Genomic DNA, 11,103 nt, shown 5'->3' with positions numbered 1-11,103 from the left:
CGGGCGAGGCAACCGGCGGTGGCGGCGATGATGCGGGCGGGCGGCGGCGGCGATGTCGGCGGCGGCGGCTCGGGGTGAGGAGAGAAGAGAGGGGGGGTATTTAAGGAGGGGGGCGGCGGTGCTTGGGGAAGGGGGCACCCGAGGCGGCGGCGGCTTCCGTGCCCGGAAGGGACTCCGACGGCGGCGGCTTCGTGCGGGAGGAGGAGAGGCCGCGGGCGGGCCGTCGGCTGGGCCTTTGGCCCAGTCGGCGCGGGCGCGTTTTTTTTTAAGTTCCGCGGAAAATATTGCGTAGAAAAATAAATAAAAATCAGAAAAATATGAAATAAATTTTCCCGTCTAGTTAGAAAATCTAGAATAGGATGAACATTTTTAAAATCAAAAATAAATATTTTGAAAACATGCAATAAAAATTGCAAATAAAATCCAAATAAATTTCAAATAATGAATTTTAACATTTTTCCTCCAGTATTTCAATTGTTTTGGAGAAGTCATATTTTCTCCTCTCGTTTATTTAAAATGAAATATTTTTCCAGAGAGAAAAAATAATTAAAACCAAAATCCTCGTTGGAAAAATTAATTGAAAAAAAATTCGGGAAAATCCCCAACTCTCTCCGAGGGTCCTTGAGTTGCTTAGAATTTATCGAGGATTTGTCAAAATGCAACAAAACATGATATGCAAATGATGATCTATGTATAACATTCCAAATTGAAAATTTGGGATGTTACAGTCTTCTCATCTACCAAATATCTAGGGTAATTCTGCTTCAGTGACCGTTCCCCTCATTACAGAAGCACTTAGTCTCGGGTTTGGGTTCAACCTTGGGATTCTTCACTAGAGGAGCAAATGATTTGCTGTTTCATGAAGTATCCCTTTTGCCCTTGCCCTTCTAGAAACTAGTGGTTTTACTAACCATCAACAATTGATGCTCCTTCTTGATTTCTACTTTCGTGGTGTCAAACATCGCGAGTTGCTCAAGGATCATCATGTCTATCCCTGATATGTTATAGTTCATCACGAAGCTCTAATAGCTTGGTGGCAGTGACTATGGAGAACCATCACTGTCTCATTTGGAAGATTAACTCCCACTCGATTCAAGCGACTGTGGTACTCAGACAATCTGAGCACATGCTCAACGATTGAGCTTTTCTCCCTTAGTTTGCAGGCTTAAGAAACTTGTCAGGGGTCTCATACCTCTTGGCGTGGGCACTAGTCTGAAATCCCAATTTCAGTCTTCGGAACATCTCATATGTTCTGTGATGTTTCAAAAACGTCTTTGGTGCCACAATTCTAAAGCGTTAGCATTACGCACTGAACTATCACGTAGTCATCAAAACGTGTATGTCAGATGTTTCGCAACATCTACAGACGACGCTGAGGTTCAGCACACCGAGCGGTGCATTAAGGACATAAGCCTTCTGTGCAGCAATGAGGACAATCCTCAGTTTACGGACCCAGTCCGCATAATTGCTACTATGAACTTTCAACTAAATTTTCTCTAGGAACATATCTTAAACAGTAGAACTAAAGCGTAAGCTATGACATAATTTGCAAAGACCTTTTGACTATGTTCATGATAATTAAGTTCATCTAATTATTTAATGAACTCCCACTCAGATAGACATCCCTCTAGTCATCTAAGTGATACATGATCCGAGTCAAACTAGGCCGTGTCCGATCATCACGTGAGACGGACTAGTTATCATCGGTGAACATCTCCATGTTGATCGCATCTACTATACGACTCATGTTCGACCTTTCGATCTCTTGTGTTCCGAGGCCATGTCTGTACATGCTAGGCTCGTCAAGTCAACCTAATGTTTCGCATGTGTTCCGAGGCCATGTCTGTACATGCTAGGCTCGTCAACACCCATTGTATTCGAACGTTAGAATCTATCACACCCGATCATCACGTGGTGCTTCGAAACAACGAACCTTCGCAATGGTGCACAGTTAGGGGGAACACGTCTCTTGAAATTTTAGTGAGGGATCATCTTATTTATGCTACCATCGTTCTAAGCAAATAAGATGTAAACATGATAAACATCACATGCAAATCATAAAGTGACGTGATATGGCCAATATCATCTTGCGCCTTTTGATCTCCATCTTCGAGGCACGGCATGATCACCTTCGTCACCGGCATGACACCATGATCTCCATCGTCATGATCTCCATCATCCTGTCTTCATGAAGTTGTCTCGCCAACTATTACTTCTACTACTATGGCTTACGGTTAGCAATAAAGTAAAGTAATTACATGGCGTTATTCATTGACACGCAGGTCATACAATAAATTAAGATAACTCCTATGGCTCCTGCCGGTTGTCATACTCATCAACACGCAAGTCGTGATTCCTATTACAAGAACATGATCAATCTCATACATCACATATATCATTCATCACATCCTTTTGGCCATATCACATCACATAGCATACCCTGCAAAAACAAGTTAGACGTCCTCTAATTGTTGTTGCATGTTTTACGTGGCTGCTATGGGATTCTAGCAAGAACGTTTCTTACCTACGCAAAAGCCACAACGTGATATGTCAATTTCTATTTACCCTTCATAAGGACCCTTTTCATCGAATCTGATCCGACTAAAGTGGGAGAGACAGACACCTGCTAGCCACCTTATGCAACTAGTGCATGTCAGTCGGTGGAACCTGTCTCACGTAAGTGTACGTGTAAGGTCGGTCCGGGCCGCTTCATCCCACGATGCCGCCGAATCAAGATAAGACTAGTAACGGCAAGTAAATTGACAAAATCGACGCCCACAACTACTTTGTGTTCTACTCGTGCATAGAAACTACGCATAGACCTAGCTCATGATGCCACTGTTGGGTAACGTAGCAGAAATTCAAAATTTTCTACGCATCACCAAGATCAATCTATGGAGTAATCTATCAACAAGGGGAAGGGGAGTGCATCTAAATACCATTGTAGATCGCGATGCGGAAGCGTTGCAAGAACGCGGATGAAGGAGTCGTACTCGTAGCGATTCAGATCGCGGTTGATTCCGATCTAAGCGCCGAACCACGGCGCCTCCGTGTTCAACACACGTGCAGCCCGGTGACGTCTCCCACGCCTTGATCCAGCAAGGAGAGAGGGAGAGGTTGGGGAAGACTCCGTCCAGCAGCAGCACAACGGCATGGTGGTGATGGAGGAGCGTGGCACTCCTGCAGGGCTTCGCCAAGCACCGCAAGAGACGAGGAGGGAGAGGGGTAGGGCTGCGCCAAAGAGAGAGGAAGTCTCATGTGTATGGCAGCCCCAAAACCCCCACTATATATAGGGGAGGGGGAGGGGCTGCACCCCCATCTAGGGTTCCCCCCCCAAGGGGTGCGGCCAGCCCTAGATGGGACTTGGGGGGCGGCCAAAGGGGGGAGAGAGGGGGGCGCCCCACTAGATGGGCCTTAGGCCCATCTAAGCCTAGGGTTTCCCCCTTCCCCCCTTCCTGCGCCCTGGGCCCCTTGTGGGAGGCGCACCAGCCCACCTAGGGGCTGGTCCCTTCCCACACTTGGCCCACGCAGCCCTCTGGGGCCGGTGGCCCCACCTGGTGGACCCCCGGGACCCTCCCGGTGGTCCCGGTACGTTACCGATAGCACCCGAAACTTTTCCGGTGACCAAAACAGGACTTCCCATATATAAAGCTTTACCTCCGGACCATTCCGGAACTCCTCGTGACGTCCGGGATCTCATCCGGGACTCCGAACAACATTTGATAACCACGTATATCTATTCCCTATAACCCTAGCGTCATCGAACCTTAAGTGTGTAGACCCTACGGGTTCGGGAACCATGCAGACATGACCGAGACGTTCTCCGGCCAATAACCAACAGCGGGATCTGGATACCCATGTTGGCTCCCACATGTTCCACGATGATCTCATCGGATGAACCACAATGTCGGGGATTCAATCAATCCCGTATGCAATTCCCTTTGTCTATCGGTATGTTACTTGCCCGACATTTGATCGTCGGTATCCCGATACCTTGTTCAATCTCGTTACCGGCAAGTCTCTTTACTCGTTCCGTAACACATCATCCCGTGATCAACTCCTTGGTCACATTGTGCACATAATGATGATGTCCTACCGAGTGGGCCCAGAGATACCTCTCCGTTTACACGGAGTGACAAATCCCAGTCTCGATTCGTGCCAACCCAACAGACACTTTCGGAGATACCTGTAGTGCACCTTTATAGCCACCCAATTACGTTGTGACGTTTGGTACACCCAAAGCATTCCTACGGTATCCGGGAGTTGCACAATCTCATGGTCTAAGGAAATGATACTTGACATTAGAAAAGCTCTTAGCAAACGAACTACACGATCTTGTGCTAGGCTTAGGATTGGGTCTTGTCCATCACATCATTCTCCTAATGATGTGATCCCGTTATCAACGACATCCAATGTCCATGGTTAGGAAACCGTAACCATCTATTGATCAACGAGCTAGTCAACTAGAGGCTTACTAGGGACATGGTGTTGTATATGTATCCACACATGTATCTGAGTTTCCTATCAATACAATTCTAGCATGGATAATAAACGATTATCATGAACAAGGAAATATAATAATAACCAATTTATTATTGCCTCTAGGGCATATTTCCAACACCTCCGCCGCCCAAAAGCTCGTCGCCGGCACCTAAAAGTTCGATCTTTGGACCTAGGGGGTGGTGGATTGCTGGCGCAGGCGGTGGGAGAAAACGTGGTGTGGAAGCATGCGGTGGAGAAAGGGGGAGAGGAGAGGCCGACAACGACGGGGAGGAGACGCCGGCGACTAGGGAGGGGATTTGGGAGGGAGATGGGTGACGAGGGAGGGGATCAGGAGGTGACTAGGTAGCGAGTGGGAGGGCATTTTCGGAAACTTCGAAAAATGCATAGTGTATCCAGATTTATACGCGAATCCCTTTAACTTCATATATTTCGGGACAGAGGAAGTAGTTGATTATAGCCTAAGAGCATCTCCAACAGGCGCCGAACGCGCCGCGCGCTAAAAACTGCTTTGCCGTGCGCCCATCGCCTGGTTTGGCGCGGCGCGCAGCGCTGGCTCCAGCAGCCGCGCTAAAATGCAGCACGCGCGCCGCTCCAGCAGTGCGCAAAAAATGCAGCGCGCGCACTCATTCTACAACATTTTTTAATAAATTGCATAGATAAAAAACGATACAAAGGTATTTTACATCGGTGCAACTAGATAGATAGTTCGAAAGCATAGATAGATAGAACTACGGTGCAACTAGATAGAAACTACTACGGCATACATAGATAGAAACTACTCCAAGTCGCTACCATCATCACCATCATCATCCTCGTCGGTGTTGTCCGAGGTATCGAGCCACATGTCGTCCCAACGTTCATCATCTGACGTGAAGATCGACCTCCCACCTGCTGCAACGATATCAGACTGCGCATTCGCCAATGCCTTCCGCCGACGCCGGTCTGCCCGCTCCGCGCGGCGCCTTGCCGTCCTCTCCGCCCAGTAGGCACGCTCGTCGGCGACGTCCTCCGGGTGGCGACGGCGCCACTCCGCCATGGCTCGCTCGTCCTCCTCGGCGATGAGGAGGCGGCGCTACCGCCGAGCGTGGTCGGCACGGTCCATGTCGGTGATGAGACGCGGCGGAGGGGCGACGCGCTGCGCCTCCTCGCGTGTGAAGACGTCCCGGAAGTTCATCTGCGACCGGGGCCTCTCCAAGCGCCACGCCGCCGCGTCGTACGCGCGGGCCGCCTCGTGCGCGCTCCGGAACGACCCGAGGCCGAGCCGGACCGGATCTCGGCGGAGTACCAGCCGTTGGGGCGCTCGCGGACGCCGCAGTAGCCCGAAGAACCCCGGCGGCGCGGCGGCATGGTGGCGCGGAAAGTGGCGAAGCGGCGAGGTGGCGAAGCGGCGAGGTTGCGAGGGGAGGGCGCGTGGCTGTGTTCTGTGCGCGTGGCGAGCGCGGGATTTTATAGGCGCGCGCGAAGCCGCCAAGTCTACCGCGCCGCGTGCCGCTTTCTTCCGCGCGCGCGCAAACGCTTCCCGCGCACGGTAAGTTCCCGCCACCGCTGGAGCGCGCGGAACCAGCCGGCGCGCGCTAAAACCAAACTTTACCGCGCGGGCGCGCCTTTTGCCGCGCCTGTTGGAGATGCTTAAAAAAAGTAGTAGTTGATCATAGGCCCATCAAGCTAACCCCGTCAGTATTTCCCCAAACATCCAGATCTACAAACCACCCTTTCGCAATTGCCATGTGCGAGGCATGCAGCTCTATCAAACAATTCCTTAATGAATGGTGATGCGGATCGTTCCAGCCCATTCTGGTTTTGTTTTTTGATCAAGCAAGCATAAAAAAAGGGATAAACTAATGTGAGGGAGAAAAGCACCGATCCAACGCAACGATCTTCAATTTCTTCATCCTCCCTCCCGTTTCCACCCTGGTGGTGGTGGCGGTGCACTCCTCTCCTCTCTGTCTCTGGCCGCTTCTCCCCCACCGCGAGCGACCACGAGCTCCCACCAACCGCCCCACCCGCCGGCCTCCTCACTGCTCGGTAAGGAGTAAGCCACACTCCACTCCCCGACCGACACCCCGCGCCGGCGCCTCCTCCATTCCCCGCGCGCCGATCGCGACCCCCCACCCCACCGCGACACCGATCCCTCGCCCGCCCCGCTGTCTGTCGGCGCCCGCACCCACCGCAGCTCACCGCGCCCGGCCCAACCACCCCAAATCCCGCGCCCCCCAAATCCCCAACCGAAACCGCACGCACTCCACTCCACCCCGCCACCCAGATCCGCCCCCGCCCAGGCAGCCGCAGCCGCGATGCTCGTCCAGGACCGCGTGCTCCCGGAGCACGCCGGGAGCACCAAGTCGCCCAGGTCCCCGCGCGCCGCGCCGGGCTCCGATCGGCGCCACCCGCGGCCCTTCGCCAAGAGCCTCGACTTCAGCAACTGGGCCGCCGACCACTCCTCCAAGCTCCTCCTCCTCCTCTTCGCCGTAGCCTCCGTCGCCGCCGTCTTCCTCCTCCGCGGCGCCGGCCCGGACGCCGCGGCCCTCCTCTGCCTCGACCGCTCCGCCTCCCGCTCCGCCTCCGGCCCCGCCAAGCTCCCCTACCCGGACGTCGCCTGGTCCAAAATCCCGCCGCTCGCCATCGCCTCGGCCGTCCCCTTCGCCTCCTTCCGCGCCGAGAGGTGGATCGTCGTCTCCGTCTCCTCCCCGCCCACCGCCGCGCTCACCCGCGTCAAGGGCTGGCAGCTCCTCGCCGTCGGCAACTCCCACACCCCCTCCGGCTGGGACCTCAAGGGCGCCATCTTCCTCTCCCTCGACCTGCAGGCGCAGCTCGGCTACCGCTCGGTCGACTTCCTGCCCTACGCGTCCCACGTCCGCAAGACGGCGGGCTACCTCTTCGCCATCCAGCACGGGGCCAAGCTCATCTTCGACGCCGATGACCGCGCCGAGGTGCCGGGGAACGATCTCGGGAAGCATTTCGATGTTGATCTGGGATCTGGCATCGCCAACCACCCCGTGCTGCTCCAGTACAGCCACGCGGATCCCAACCGCACGGTGGTGAACCCCTATGTGCACTTTGGCCAGCGCTCGGTGTGGCCGCGGGGGCTGCCACTGGATAAGGTCGGGGAGGTGGCGCACGAGGCGTTCTACACGGAGATCTTCAGTGGCCGCCAGTTCATTCAGCAGGGCTTGTCTGACGGCTTGCCGGATGTGGATGCCGTCTTCTACTTCACTAGAAAGCCGCCAACAGCGCCATTCGACCTGAGGTTTGATCCGGAGGCCCCCAAGGTGGCGCTTCCACAGGGCATGATGGCGCCAGTGAACTCCTTCAATACATTGTTCCACGCACAAGCTTTCTGGGGCCTGATGATGCCTGTTTCAGTGAGTTCAATGGCGGCAGATGTCATCCGTGGGTACTGGGCTCAGCGGATCTTGTGGGAGATTGGTGGGTACGTGGCTTTCTACCCACCAACTATTTACCGGAAGGATCATGTGCAGGCCTACCCATTTGCAGAGGAGAAGGATCTGCATGTGAATGTTGGCAGACTGATCAAATTCTTGAATGAGTGGAGGTCAAACAAGCAGAGCCTGTTCGAGAAGATTCTTGATTTAAGCTACGCCATGGCTGAGGAGGGGTTCTGGATGGAGCAGGATGTGAGATTGACAGCTGCTTGGCTGCAGGATCTTCTGGCAGCAGGGTATCGGCAGCCTCGCCTCATGTCATTGGAGATTGACAGGCAGCGGGCAACCATTGGGGAGGGTGACATGAAGGAGTTTGTGCCCAAGAAGCTGCCATCCGTGCACCTCGGGGTTGATGAAATTGGCACAGTGAACTATGAGATTGGAAATCTGATTAAGTGGAGAAAGAACTTTGGTAATGTCGTGCTGATCATGCATGTTAGTGGACCTGTAGATCGTGTGGCCTTGGAGTGGAGGCTCCTATATGGACGGATATTCAAGACCGTTATCATTCTTGCCGAGCATAGCAATGCAGAGCTTGCTGTTGAACGCTGCCCTCTGTCACACGCATACAAGTGAGTGATTATTACCCCTAATAACTCTTCTTTGACTTGCATTTATAGATCTTCTTCAAAACATGATCATCACTTGATATGAAAATCAATCTGCATAATGGTTAATATAAGAATTGAGCTGTATCTTCAGTCAGATCCAATGCCACCAGAAGTTCTGAACCATTTAATCTAAAGCAGCTCCTAACTAGATTACAGTGTTGGACCTAGTGCCAATTAAATGAATAATTTGTACTAGACGATGTTCCTATATTTTTTTAGCCCAGGTTCTTTTAGAATAAACACATTTTTGCTCAGTTAACTATGGTATGCTATTACACTCCCCTCAACCAAAGGTTTGCGTGATGGCACCAATTGTTTGCACTAGATATGCGCCTTAATTATCAGAATTATTGACAGCCATAGATGGTTCCACCCATAACATCTTATTTCCTTTTCCATTCTTGGCATCTGTTAGCTTATTTATACCTATGAGATGACTAAAGTTAGGTCTGGTTACTAAAGCAAAACAATGCAACAGAAAAGAGATCATCTCCGATTTCTGTTTGCAAGTTCAACTACTGGTCTTAAAAGATAACCTTACCGATGGGCTTTATATCATTGTGATGTTGTCATCATCACTACTCTTATAAAAAGCAGAGTTGGTGATGATGGTGTGCCTGCCATCCTGCAATATAGGTCGTCCGATCTATGTCTGACGGATAGGAAGGAAACTATGGCAATTTTGCAAAAAGATACCCACACCCCTCTCCATATTTGCAAATAAGGCCATCCCTCGTTCATCCTTTTCTCCCACAAGATAAACTACTCATACAAATGCATCTTGATGTTCCGTGCAACGCATGAGCATCTTGGTAGTTATAACTAAATAGGGGGTATGAAATTGACTTGACTTACCTTCTTGACACTCCTTTTAGTTCTATCTTGATATGTGTACAGTACCAGCTTATGCGAATTCTGCTAATCATGTGAACAACATTTTGCATTTTGTCATCAGGTATCTTCCCAAGGTGTTTGCAAGATACGGTGGTGCTGATGGATTTCTCTTCCTCCAAGACCACATGATTCTTAACTACTGGAACCTTCTGCAAGCCGACAAGGAAAAACTTTGGATAACTGACAAGGTTTGTAGATCGTATCCACCTTCCATCCACATCCTTTTGTTTCTGATCATGTATGTGCTGTCAATCAATGCACATTATACATTAGGATTCACATTACTTTCTCATGTGGCAGATTGCACATTCTTGGGTTACTATTCCACTGGAGAGCAATAAAGAGGAATGGTTTGTTAAGCAAGGTGCTATGGTTAAGCAGGTCGTTGGCAGCTCCCCTGTTCATTTCCAGTCCAAGTATAAAGAAAGCATGGGCGAAGATAAGATTGTATTCTGTGGCAGCGAACTGTTCTATGTGCCCCGACAGTTTGTTGAGGACTTCGGTGATCTTGTGGGTCTCGTTGGCAGTTTGGATCTGCATCATAAGATTGCGGTCCCGATGTTCTTCTTGGCGATGGACTCGCCTCAAAATTTTGATTCGGAAGCTCTAGCCGGAACAGTTTTCAAGACCAACTTGGCAGCTAATGAGACTTTCTCAAGTATTTATACAGCTCAGTCACCTGCTGTTTTCCCAGTTAAGGTGATGAACGAGATTGATTTCATCAAGGTAATCCGGCTTATGTCCAAGGGAGACCCTCTTCTGATGGAGTTGGTATAAATATCGTTCTTGTAGTTGAAATGCAAACATTATTCTTCCGGAGCGAGGCCAGAGTAGACAGCGATAGTTTTCAGTTTTCAGGGGTTTCTCTGTTGTAATTGCATTTATTCTGTAGCTGTTCATTTCAAAGGTGTTGTACATTGTGTTGTATCAATAGTGACAAGGTTACTGGGGTTCAGCTTGGTCCTGCTGTCCTGCTGAAGGCAACAAAGGATAGCTAAGACTTCACTGGGAAGAGCCTCGACGTGGGCATCGGTTTTTGCAAGAGTTTTGGTGGTCGGTTATAGTACAGATTCACACTTGAGCAGTCTATTGTACCCGTCAACATTGGCAAATGAAAATCAGGCATACTCTCTGGCTTGTGTTTGGATGAACATGCTTTTCTGGGACAACAGGCCATAGAGAATATATTGTTTGTGTTTGTCTAGTACTACTGCCTTCTGGACTGAGACAGAGAATATCTGGGTTGCATAATTTTGTGGTCTTGGTGCTTGTTTTATTTGTGATAAGCTTTATTCTAACCTGAGCAATTATTTAGCAAATTTGTGCTAGTGGCTCATTTTTTCTGGGAAAAGTTTAAATGTAGTATTCACTTTTGCCTCTATTTATGTTGTTTAGCAAAGGATCGAACTTTAGTATTAACCTAAACATACTACAAGATCCAACAAATTGAAACAAACATGAATGACAGAGATCCGTGATAAAACTTAAAAGTTCAAGTCCTATTAAGGTTCTTTGAAATCTACGTCTCTAGCTTCACCTTTTGCAACTTGATATTCCAGCATTGACCCAGTTGATGAAATTAAAGACCAAACATGTACACAGACTGGACTAGCAGTGAAAGTTGTGAAAAGGTGTTGAGCCCTGCATGCTAT

At 50.3% G+C, this 11,103-nt stretch overlaps 1 protein-coding gene across 1 annotated transcript; it reads left to right on the top strand.

The window, feature by feature from the left end:
• Positions 1–6,413: 6,413 nt before the first annotated feature.
• On the top strand, positions 6,414–10,702 carry LOC123181887 (probable glycosyltransferase STELLO2). Its single transcript, XM_044594294.1, has 3 exons — positions 6,414–8,518; positions 9,513–9,639; positions 9,752–10,702. Exons 1-3 carry the CDS (start codon positions 6,798–6,800, stop codon positions 10,226–10,228), a joined length of 2,325 nt encoding a protein of 774 aa, XP_044450229.1. The 5' UTR covers positions 6,414–6,797; the 3' UTR covers positions 10,229–10,702.
• Positions 10,703–11,103: the final 401 nt, after the last annotated feature.

The sequence above is a fragment of the Triticum aestivum genome, chromosome 1D, assembly GCF_018294505.1.
Source record: "Triticum aestivum cultivar Chinese Spring chromosome 1D, IWGSC CS RefSeq v2.1, whole genome shotgun sequence".
NCBI lineage: Eukaryota > Viridiplantae > Streptophyta > Magnoliopsida > Poales > Poaceae > Triticum > Triticum aestivum.
The sequence above is the reverse complement of the archived record's forward strand: the minus strand, read 5'-3'. Positions and strand labels throughout refer to the sequence as shown.

Coding starts and splice junctions, on each gene's coding strand:
- LOC123181887 (XM_044594294.1), top strand. CDS start 6,798: ATGCTCGTCCAGGACCGCGTGCTCCCGGAGCACGCCGGGAGCACCAAG. Junction 8,519..9,512: donor CCTCTGTCACACGCATACAA/GTGAGTGATTAT, acceptor TTTTGTCATCAG/GTATCTTCCCAAGGTGTTTG. Junction 9,640..9,751: donor AACTTTGGATAACTGACAAG/GTTTGTAGATCG, acceptor CTCATGTGGCAG/ATTGCACATTCTTGGGTTAC.